Source organism: Galeopterus variegatus, unplaced genomic scaffold (genome assembly GCF_000696425.1).
Source record: "Galeopterus variegatus unplaced genomic scaffold, G_variegatus-3.0.2 Scaffold3616, whole genome shotgun sequence".
Taxonomy (NCBI): Eukaryota; Metazoa; Chordata; class Mammalia; order Dermoptera; family Cynocephalidae; genus Galeopterus; species Galeopterus variegatus.
In genome coordinates this window covers 155,192-167,376 of record NW_007729727.1, presented here as the reverse complement: position 1 = coordinate 167,376, position 12,185 = coordinate 155,192, and the positions used below count along the sequence as shown (strand labels likewise).

Genomic DNA, 12,185 nt, shown 5'->3' with positions numbered 1-12,185 from the left:
AAGCTGCAGAGTAGGATGGGGGTGAGAAAAAGAGATAGAGGTCCTCTGGCTCAGGTGAGGGGAAGTTGGCTGCAAATAGGCTACTATGATTGAGTTGTGAACTGCCTTGGGCTGCACATTCTTTAAAGTTCACCCAGGGAACTTCATACCCAAGCTGCACTCCAGATCAATTCATCAGAATCTCTGGGGATAAGGTGGCACAGGCACCAGTATTTTTCAAAGCTACCGAGGTGATTCCAGCATGCATCTATGGTTTTTATACACTGTATACACTGTCACAGGCAAATCAGAGTCTAGAATCTAGATGCAAAAGTAAGCTAAACTTGCCTGAAAGTTGAGGGGCTGAATTAAAACTGTAACCGAGAGCAATTAGCCCCAAGGGGGCTCAAAGCTGAGGAAACCAACAGAGGCTCTGGGGTAGATTCTAAGATCAAGGATTGGGAGATCAGAAATGGATCAAAAGTCATGGAGACAGACACATATCCTGGGATGCACTGCATGGATTCATGATGCAGACTGGGGTTCAGGAGCTGTGTGTGGGTGTTAAAAGTTGGTTTCCTTACATGCTCTCCACTTGAGGGGACTTGGCCAAGGTTCTTGCAGACAGAGCGGTGATGTTGCTGCTGCCTTTTACCTCTGCTTTGTCTGCATTCAAACCCAGATTTTTATAGTTGTGAGCCTAAAGGTGGAATAGGAAGTAGTGAGATGTGCTTGGGGAATACCAAAGTAATCCATCTTGTTTGTGGTGCCTGGTAAGAGTGGGGGAGTCCTGGGAAATACACCTGCCTGGATAGGTAAAGGAAGAGGTTCTTGAATACTATGAGTCATTAGATGTGCAGCAGAAGAGCTTTGGTTTAGTAGCAATGAGTTCCAAATTGGATTTTGGCCTGACAAGAGGCAGGAAGACCAATTACATGTCCTTGACAATTACCATAGTCAAGGAAAAAGAGGAGGGATGAACTGCTGAGGAGAAGAGGGAATCAATTTCCGGTCTAAATCTTGGTTTCTCATCTTTTGAAGTTTAAATATCAGATTATTTCTTCTGTGTCTTTAAAATGTAACATTTGATAATTTGATTTATCACAGGCAAAGTAAACTGATACCATATAACAAAATTAAAAATAACTTATTCACTAAATACTGTGGAAGAACTTTCCAGATCACGACCTCTCTCTGAAATGGATCATCATGTATATTTCCCTTCCTTTATCAGAACTATACAGTCATTGTTATATAGATGGCTGTAACTGGGATGACCAGTTGAATTTATTCAAACAACTGGAAGTCAAGTAGAACAAATCATTTAGCCCATTAGTAGTGGATTATTATTTCATTGAATGGGCAGGCTGATTTAGCTAAATCTGTAGTGCACTTGTGTGGGTCTTATGGCAGAGTAAATGGTGGCAGGGGAATACTGGGTGTGCCTATCACACTCACAGTTTTCCCTAAAGCACTAATGGTAGGAACCAACCAAGTCTTTGTACACTGTAGGATTGTACAGTCAAGAATTTAAAATCATAAAACTGGAACTTGTCAACTTGTCAGCCCTTTTCAGCTCAAGCTTTACTCCTAGAGACGCATCTTAGTAGGTGAGATTAAATGTTGCCTGCAGGTAAATAGAGGTGAAGAGGGGAGCCCTCCTCTGAGCAGGGTGGAGAAATTGGTCACTACTCTGGGCTCTTAGATTTATGCCTCACTTGTGTATGAAGACATAGACTTAGTGTGCAGGCCAAATTAAGTTTGTTTTCTAAAAATAAAATATAAATCTACTGAAATCAAATCTAAATAGATTTTAGGGGAAAAATATCTAACTGGTGTGGTTTATTTCCCTTTGGCTGAGGGGATATGGAAACTTACCTAAAAGGGCTTTTTGAGTTGCGGTCTCTTAGACTGTTTAAGAAAAACAATAACCCTCCCCTTTGCACACAGTGTGCATGAGAGGAGATACCTCACACTTTAGAGCAAATTGAAGGCCCGTGATGATGAGAGAAATGTGAAGAAGGATTTGGTTTATGGGGAAAAGTGTTTTCTCTCAGTGTGTGGGCTTTGAGGTGAAAGGCCACAGGCTTGAAGGAGGCTGTGGTGTAGAGTGTCTCAGTAGATGCACAGAAGGACTTGCTGGCCTGCAGATTCTATGACATCATTAGTCAGAGCCACAGAGGCAACATGATGTCATAGGAAGAGCACTGAAATGGGAGTCCTGGGTTGGAGTCCTTGTCTTGGCTCTCTTAAGAGCTGAGTTAGGTGAGCAAGTCAGACTTTTAAGCCTGAGCCTCTTCATAGTGTTGTCTTGGCAGCAAAAAGTAAGTGGCTGGACTCTATGATGACAACATTTCTACAAATCACAGGGTTTCCTTTATGGAGAAAAACTTTTCCCTGGGTATCCTAGAACAGGAATTTAACTTCAGTTCACCTTAATACATTGCTTCTGAGATCTTCTACCCGACCTCTCCTGTAGCCAAAAGGAGTGAAAAGTAAGATCTTGTCAAGATCCTGCCTTCATGGTAATAATGTCACCCAGATTGGCCTTGAAGTGATCAGAGAATAATATGATAGAATTAAATCAATTTCTAAAATCCATAGCACTAGAGCTTCTCAAACTGGGATCTAAAGACAGATTCTCTGGAGTGCTTGAATACTAGGAACATTTTTGTTTTTCAAGTTTGCATTTTTGTTTTGATGCTAACTAGACCCAAACTACCTTAAGCTTAAAAATATGATGTTCTTTTCCAGTGAAAATTCTCAACTGAAGAATATTTTTACAGCATAAGTATTTAGGTTAAGTCAGTGTTTCCCAGATTGAGTCCTTGGGCATGTTCTGTGAGATCTAAGAGACTTTTTTTGTTTAAAAAGAAGTCCATGAAATTCCATCTTTGACAAACCCTTGATGTATCAGTATAAGTCAGTGTTTCCCAGATTGAGTCCTTGGGCATGTTCTGTGAGATCTAAGAGACTTTTTTCGTTTAAAAAGAAGTCCATGAAATTCCATCTTTGACAAACCCTTGATGTATCAGTAGGCTTTTGCTGTATAACAACCACTCTGAAACTTACTGGCTAAAAAAGCAGTAGCCATTTATTCATTTTACAGTTTTACAGGATGGGAATTTTGGCTGAATCTTCTGGTAGGCTTTTCTGGTTTGGGCTGGGCTCACTCATATGTGCCTTCAGTCAGCCGCTGGGTCTGCTAGGCCAGGTTGTGTAGAATGAGCTCAGCAGGGACAGCTCGGCATTGTCTCACACCTTCCAGCATGCCAGCTGGGATGGTTCTCATGAGAACACTAGAGAGTAAGTGGGAGCATGCCAGGCTTCCTGAGATCTAGGCTTAGAACTGGCACACTGTCACTTCTACATTCTCTTGGGGAAAGCAAATCACAGGGCCAGTTCAGATAGAAGGGGTGGGGAAACACAGTCTCCCTCATGTGCTCCCCACCCACACCTTCCATGACCTTGCAAGTAAATGAAGACAGTAGCCATTTTTGCAGTTGCAAACACTCAGCTATGGACCAGTGATTTTCTAAGTGTGCTAGTAGAAACCTCCCAGGGCTATCTGGTGAACTGTGATAGGTGGACTGGTGTAGAAAGTCATGGGAGAATTTATGGGTAGTGAGCAGCTCTGGTTTTATCTGTTTTTGTTTATGTTCAACTGCTTTGGTTTGAGCAAAGGGTTTCATACCTAAAATATCAGAAATCAAGAGTATAAAACGGATGCTACAGTAAGATAGAAAGGTAAGAGCTCCCTGTGAGTAGAAGTTTTGGGGAGTAGACAGCTAGCATCCTGGAAGAGTGAGATTTGAACAAGAATGGGAAAGAAGATTCTCTTTTTCTCTGGGGGATTTTTTTTCACATCCTTGTGGGATTTTTTTCATATCCCTTAAACTGCCTGGCATAGTGCATTGAATATACCAGACTCTCAATAAAGTGTTTGATAAATCAGTGAAGAGAGAGATGAATGAGCACAGTATATAAGGATCTTACTACGTTTTCCAGGAGATGAATTCCAGGGGAGTTAAGCCCATGATTAGTTGTTTAAAAAAGCACTAAGGAAAGAACAGCTGAAATGAATGGCCTCCGAGATGTGTAGCAAGCTGAAAAGAAGGAAACATAAACAGGGCCATAACATAGTAGGTTTGTCTACTATATTTATACTTTTAATATGCTCCGATCAGAATTATTTTACATAATATACACCTAGGAAAACTAGAGCTACTGAAAGAAAAAGGGGAGGATAGAAATGCTCAGCAACAGATGGAGTATTCTTGTCCACAGACACCTAAAACACGGATCTGAGCTCTGTTATATTACCCAGGATTCACATTTTAAGTACCCTTATTAGTTTACTTGTAGGCCAGGTTAGAAATTGGAAATAACCTGAACAGACTTGATTTATATGACTTTGAAAATGTGTATTGAACCCAAGCTAGCTAATATTTTTCTTTGGTTCTGGTTTCAAATGGGGAAATATGCTTAATTATAGCTTGCATCATGGCTTGGAAATTGTAGCATTTATATGTTGATGTAACTTGCTTGAATGTAAAAGGAGGATTATGTATAGGTAAAGGGACATATGTAAATGGATCCAAAGCATGTTTGGCAAGGCAGAAAAGCCAAAAGGGAAAGGGGAAAATCACATTATCTGCCAATGTTTAGGGGATACATGCCAAATGTTGCCTTCACTTCCTCCAAATCTGTAGTCGTGTTTGGTCTTCAACTTTTTATGTGAAACTCTCTTTAACTTTAGCCTCTAAAATCTTAAGGGGAGAAGTAGAAAAGCCTTTGAGCGATTTCAGCATAATTATTTCTGTAAAAAAGTATACTTGAGTGAATGGTAGCTTCTTCAGCATACATTTTAAATGGGAACTGGACTTAATTTTTCATTTAAACATTTTTGGGTGGATGTACATAATTTCTACAGATTTTGACTTACAGGAATTACTCCATTCTCAATGCAGATATTTACATCAAAGTAGTAAATTGTATCAGTTAGCTATTGCCACATGATGCTATAAAACAAAAGATTTTAAACTCAGGGATTAAAATCAACAATCATTTATTCCCTTGAATCTTTTTGTCACCTGGGATCTACTGATCTAGGCTTGGTACTAGTCAGGTGGCCATGCTCCAAGTTTCAGGTCCAGTTGGGCATGGCTGGGATAGCTCTGCTTCCTTCTCATGGTACATAGCAGAGGTGCAAAAGAGTAAGTAGAAGTATGTTAGGTTGCTTAAGTCCTGTGCCCAGAATTGGCACTCCATCACCTCTTCTGATGTGTAATTGGCCAAAGTAGGTGACATGACCCAAGGCTGAAGTCAGGGTGTGGGCAAGTGAACTCTGTTCCTTTTAATGGGAGAAACTGTGAAGTTGCTTTGGAAAGAGAGTGAATTCAGAGATGTATAAAGAATCAGGAACAATAATGCAATCTGCCAGATCAATCTCTAGGAGGATCTGAAGCCTCCAGTGGTAACAAGCCCATCATCAATTGCCAGTCAAGACGAAGACCTTCAAGGTGCATGTGGTCATATTCCTATAAAAGTAAGAAAAATATTTTCATAGAGAGCTTATTTAATATATGGCTGGATGCAAAGTATATTGAAGGAGGAAATCACAGATTAAGTTTTTCATTACTAGTGATGTTTGTATTTTTAATACACCATTGCTTCTAACACTATCATCTGAGCATGAATTTTAACACCTGATTTGCAATGTGTAAATAATGTTAAGAATAACATATATCAAGAAGTTACTCCATTTACTTTTATTCTTTTATAAGAAAGCTATAAAATATCAAGTGTTTTAAAATTATATCTGTATTTTTTTCATGAAGATCTCTGAATTTGAATAATAGCAACAGAAAAACAAAAACAAAGCAAAACAACAAAGTTGAACTTTGAAAGAAAAATAAGCCACTCAATTACAAATTTAGTTGGTTTTTTAGTTAAAAGGATTCGTACCCCTTTTTTTCAAGAGGAAATATTGTACTGTGGACCCCAAACCTACTTAGCTTCTTCAACTGTAAGCCTTAGCTTGATGGGCCAGTTGTCTTTGCAGGTGGAGTTGAATAACAATTCAACATTAATAGAGTCACATTGTTGGCCTCTTCTCTCCACAGATTGATGCTCTGCCAGAAATTGTGGAGGCAGTGGAAGGAAAGGTGGAAGTCTTTCTAGATGGGGGTGTGCGGAAAGGCACTGATGTCTTGAAAGCTCTGGCTCTGGGTGCCAAGGCTGTGTTTGTGGGGAGACCCATCATATGGGGCTTAGCTCTCCAGGTAATTGGACAAAGAAATAAATATATAAAACAGAATGATTCAACAGTGAAATAAATGAATGGATCAAGTCAGACTGACTGACACAATAGTTCTGTATCTTTTACTTGGATAGGGGGAGAAAGGTGTCCAAGATGTCCTTGAGATACTGAAGGAAGAATTCCATTTGGCCATGGCTCTGAGTGGTAAGACCCATCATTCTCCTGTGTGACTTTTTTTGTGTGTGCTCTAGTTTTTAAGCCAGGCTTGTTGGTGGAGATAAGTGAATTTAAGAGGAAAGAGCATGGGATCATCTTGTGCATATTAAATTTTACGTTAACTTCATATTTGCAGCTCCAGCACCGAGCTTTCTCTGAACTGAGGAACTCTACAACATGCACAGTCTAGAGCAGTCACTTAGCCTCTGTCTTTGACAGTCTTATTGGGAGTTTTGGTGGGTATGAGTACCTACGGGTGGATGTTACATTGTGTTCTTCCTCATCTCATAACACATGAACACATAAATCTAGCTGGCCAGTCAACATCTCCACTTGGTTTTCTAAGTGGCATCTCAAACCTTACCTGCCCTAAACTAAGCTGCTAACTTTCTCCATTAAAACTGCTCCACCTGCATTCTCTCCAGTCTCAGTTCATGTTAATACCATTGTTTTAGCTGCTTAGGACAAAAATCTTGAGTCATTCTTGACTCTTCTTTTCTCTCACAACCTCATGTACATAGGGACACTGTCTGCAAAATACAATCAGAATCTGACCTCACTCACCACCTCTATTGCCACCACCCTAGTCAGAGTCATCATCATATCTCTTCCTGTGCATATTGCAAGTCTGTCCCTCTGTCCTTACCCACCTTCCCTCTCCAGTCTATTCTGATCATGCAGCCAGGATGATCCTATTAAAAGTTAGTTCAGGGCCGAGTTAGTTTGGATCCTATATGGGGATGGCCGGTTTGCTCACTGGTTGAGTGCGGTGCGGCCGGTCACCAAAAAGACAAAAAAAAAAAAAAAGTTTGTTCACATCATGTTACTCTTCTGATCAGAATCCTCCGATGGTTCTTGATTTACTCAAAATAAACACCAAAGTCCTTACAATGGAGTATCAGGCTGATCCCTGTGACCTTTCTTTCTTTTCTTTTTTCTTTTTTTGGCAGCTGGCAAGTACAGGAATCTGAACCATTGACCTTGGTGTTATCAGCACCACACTCTTCCCAAGTGATCTAACTAGCAGCCCTCTGTGACATTTCTGATCACAAATCCTGCTTCTGTCACCCTTACTTATTCCATCCAGACCACATTTGGCTCCTTGATGTTCTGTGACAATGTTAGACATGTTTCAGTCATGGGGCTTTTGCATTGGCTGCTCCCTCTGTTGGGATGCTCTTCCCCCAGATGTCTACATGGATAACTTTCTTTCTTCCTTCAAGCTTTCACGTAAATCATACTTTCTCAAAGGGGCCCATCCCAACCACTCTATTTAAAGTAGCAATCTATTCTCCACCCATCCATTCAACTTCCAGTTTTATTTCCGTGTTCTTATTTCCTTCTTTTTCCATAGCACCTATCACCTTCTATATATCATATCCCTTGTAATTTATTTTTTAGCTATAAGTGTCATGTATTATCTGTTTCCCCTCTGGGATATAAAAAGGGTGAAGCAGAAAGCTATTTTGTCTTCACTGTGGTATTTCCAGTGCCTAGAGAGTGCCTGGCACATAAATGATAAATATCTGTCAAATGAATAAACAAATAAATGCTATTATTACTAGTGACTGTTTTGTATTTTCCTCAAAATAAAACCCTAGCTGTAAAGAATGGCCTTGAGTTAATAATCAACTACTCCATTTCTGAAGGTAAAGAGAGTTTCATTTTCTGTGATCTATATGATCCAGATTGTCTGCAACTATGGAACTCCTGAGATACAAGGTCTACTCACTACTGTGTTAAGCCTGTGCAGACAAAACTGCAATGAGAAGAATGCCATTCTGTGAATCCTCACTACACATTTTAATTTGCTACAGACATATCCTAAAAGAGAGCTTTCAGCCACTGACTCTCTATTAAATATGGCAGAAAGAATATACTCTTTGTGTTAATAAAAATATGTGCCAGTCATTTTGTGTTAAGGACTGTTTAGGTAATAAAAATGGTCTCATGCCACATAAGATTTGGCAAGCCTACCTTGAATCATAAACCTTACATTTGTCAAGTTTTACATTCCTTGGGAAAACGATTACCTGCCTGATTATTATTGCATTCATTTCATATTAAATGTATGCATTATTTTTTCAGGGTGCCAGAATGTGAAAGTCATCGACAAGACATTGGTGAGAAAAAATCCTTTGGCTGTTTCCAAGATCTGACAGTGCACAATATTTTCCCATCTGTATTATTTTTTTTCAGCATGTATTACTTGACAAAGAGACACTGTGCAGAAAGTGACCACAGCCTGTAATTCCCCACTTCGATACAAAGGGTGTCGTTCTTCTCAACAAAATAGCAATCCCTTTCAGTTCATTGCTTTTGACTTTTCAATCGGTGTCCCAGGAACCTTTTAGAAAGAAATGGACTTGCATCCTGGAAATATATCAACTGTTAAAAAGAAAACATTGAAAATGTGCTTAGAAAACGTCATCCCCTGGCAGGCTAAAGGGCTGGAAAAGAAAAGATATCCTTTGGTAAATTGGAGGTAGTGACCAGGTAAAAAGGTAATAATCTCACTGTTTATTAACCTACATTGTGTTTAGATATCCTTAAAACAAGGTTTCTTGAGTTGTAAGCTCATGTTCAAAATGTGGGAAGTGCCTGAAGAAACAGGAGAAACAGAAACAGATTCACAACATTGAGAAGGTAGCACTGAAATAGAAGTGCAATGGGTGCCGGTAATTTGTCATCTTCTAGGTACTTTTTAATACCCAGAGCTACGCTACTTCTTTGAATGTAGATTTCTAATCACATCTTTAGTGTCTGAATATATCTGAATGTTTTCTGATGTATATTACTTCATACTCAGAATGAAATAAAACACTTTTTGAAAAGAATATACGTATCTGGTCCATTTGTAACAATGTGGAATTCAGGCGTTTAATCTCTGAACTTTAATCATGTCTCCATTTCCTTTATGCATACACCACTAATTCTCCTCTATCCCCTTGTTCCTCCTCTTTACTTTTTTGCTTCTTTCCCATTTATAGTCACATACAGGGCCAGCTACATAATGTGTGAGGATCATGCTAAATGAAAATGTGGGCCCTTTATTCAATAAAAAGGAAAATGGCTTTTTTCTTTCTCCCGTAGTTTTTCTCTTAACCTGTAATAGTGTCTTTTTTTTTCCTTTTTGTCTTTTTTCGTGACCGGCAACGGATCGCAACCCTCAGTGTCGCGCCCGTACCCGACCGGGACTGGCAACAGGATCGCAACCCTTGGTGTTGCGCCCGCACCTCGCTCAGCCAGTGAGCGGCCGGTCTGTATGTGGGATCCGAACCCTCGGCGGAAGCGCCGCCGCGCTCCCAAGCGGGGCACTGTAGCAGTGCGCCACCGGGCTGGCCCATGTAATAGTGTCTTTTATTTGCTATTTAATGTCACCCTTCCTTGGGGCCCGGGGATACCCACAGGGCAAGTGTAAACCCTCCCATGCAACTTGCCTTACTTAACCCTTCCTTCGTCCATGTCCACGACCCCACCAGGGGTGGAGGGCAGCCATTACTGGGCAGGGCAGTAGAGCCAGCAGCCAAGAAACCCCTCAGGGGACTTGAGAAGGTGGTAGGAAATAGAATAATGTAGGATGCTAGGTGTATTAGTTTGTTTTCTGTTACCTATAACAGAATGACTGAAACTGGGTAATTTATAAAGAAATGGAATTTATTTCTTAAGTTTTGGAGGCTGGAAGGTCCAAGGTCCAGAGGCACATCTGGTGAGAGCCTTCTTCTGGGTGGGAACTCTCCACAGGGTCCCATGGTGATGCAGGCAATCACATGGTGAGAATGGCATAAGCTCTTTCATCTGCACTCCTTATAAAGGCATCAGAACCACACCTATGACAACCTATTAAACTATCAACCCATTATTCCATGAATGGATTAATCTATTCACGAGGACATGGTCCTCATGATCCAGATTCCACTCAGAGGCCCCATCTTTCAAATACCATAATCACATCTCCCACCCTCTTAACGCCCTTACAGGGGAGATCAAGTTACCAATACACGAACTTTTGGGGGACAGATTTGACCCATAGCACTAGGCTCCAAGGCTCCCCACCCCTGCACATTCCATTGTCTCATTGAACTTCACTTACAAAACACAAAGTCAAAGATAAAATTATTGAGGATTTCAAACCAACAACCACACAGCATCAAAACTCAAGGATGAGACCCCTTCTGAGCGTGGAGTCCTGTGGACTATGCTGGTGGCATGCCCGTGAAAACAAGCATTCGAAAAATGGAAGGTAAACTTTGTAGCCAAAGTATTTTTGGAGCTGATTTTCAACATCTCCCTAGTTGTTCAACCACTGTGAGGTATTGAATGAAAAAAAATTAAGAGAATCACTACCTTAAAGTATGATTGTTATACTAGGTTTTTTCATTCTTATTATTATGTTTTATTATTCTTATATCTCTCACTCTCCCTGTCTCTAAATGCTAAGGCATTTCTAAATACTAACATGGATGAATAAATTTTTTTCCTGAAATTATATCCAAGTCTGATAAAAATAAATCACCTAATCTGATGAAAATAAATAGTTACCCCTTGACTTTTTCCCCAAATTCAAAGGGGGGATATTATTGTCATATCATGTATTTTATGCTTTTCCAATTAATATTAGTCAATGAATAGGTATATATAACTCCTTGATTCCCCTGACTGAATCAGAAATGCCTTTGCTGACAGCACAGCATGTCCATTCTGGCTACGTCATAGTATGCGGTCACGTGGTAGCTTGCTGAAAAGCTAAATTCCCAGAAAATGGAAATCTACAAATGATGTTTTATGTAAGTTTTATGCAAATTGCCACAAGAATGGGTACTAGCAGTCTTAATTTGTGAATTTCTCATCCTTTTTACTATCTCCTGCGCCATGCTATCTCCTTGAATGTCCGTTTCCATCTATTTTTTTGTAGTTGGAATATACCTGAATGCATTATATCTGTTATTTTTCCTACAATCAGAAAGATATACAGTTGTCATGTTTACTTTTTTAAAGAGTGACTTGAATCCAGTTGTGACTCGAATCCAGTTGTGACAAGTATCTGATGTTTGAAACAAGAATGAAGTGTGTTGGTTGCACATCTCTTTTGCAACAGGTTTTGTTACTTAAACTTGTAGAAGTTCTTTGAGGAAGCTGCTGACTTCTCTGTTCCTGAGTTTCTTGAAATATGTTCGGGGAGGAGGTAATAGGGAATGGTTGGTTTAGTATAGGCTGAATCTGGGTCTCTTGTATATTGTTTAATGTACATAGTGATCTAGAGCAGTGTTTCTCAAACTTTAAGAGTATCTCAGTATCACCTAGAGAGCTTGTTAAAACATACTGCTGCCCCACCTCATAGACTCTGATTCAGCCAGCTGAATGAGCCAGCTGTTGGGTGTGGACTATAGGTAGAAGCCATGCCCCACCTTAAAAGACCAGGTGCTCCTCAGTCAATTGATTTTTTTGTTTAATTTTATTTCTTATTGAGTTAAAAATACATGCAGTGAAGTGTGTAAGTGCTCAAACCTAAGTGTATAGGTAGATAAATTGTATACATACACCCAAATGACCACCACCTAGATCAAGATATAGAGCATTTCCGTTATCCTTCAAAATGCTTTCTCCACCAGAAGTAAATCTGTCCTGACTTTTATTACCATTCATTGGTTTTGACTAGTTTTGAACTTCATATAAGTGGATCCACATAGTATTTGCATTGGTATTTGATTTCTTTTGCTCATTATAT

General features: G+C 39.8%; 1 protein-coding gene across 1 annotated transcript in view; it reads left to right on the top strand.

Annotated features, from left to right (window-relative positions):
- Window positions 1-8,933, top strand: part of HAO1 (hydroxyacid oxidase (glycolate oxidase) 1) — a 55,312-nt gene extending 46,379 nt beyond the window's left edge. Inside the window, exons 6-8 of the mRNA XM_008585548.1 lie at window positions 6,105-6,263; window positions 6,376-6,445; window positions 8,546-8,933. Of these exons, the coding sequence (XP_008583770.1) occupies window positions 6,105-6,263; window positions 6,376-6,445; window positions 8,546-8,616 (300 nt within the window). The 3' untranslated portion in view covers window positions 8,617-8,933. The remainder of the gene's footprint in view (window positions 1-6,104; window positions 6,264-6,375; window positions 6,446-8,545) is intronic.
- The last annotated feature ends 3,252 nt before the right edge of the window (window positions 8,934-12,185 follow it).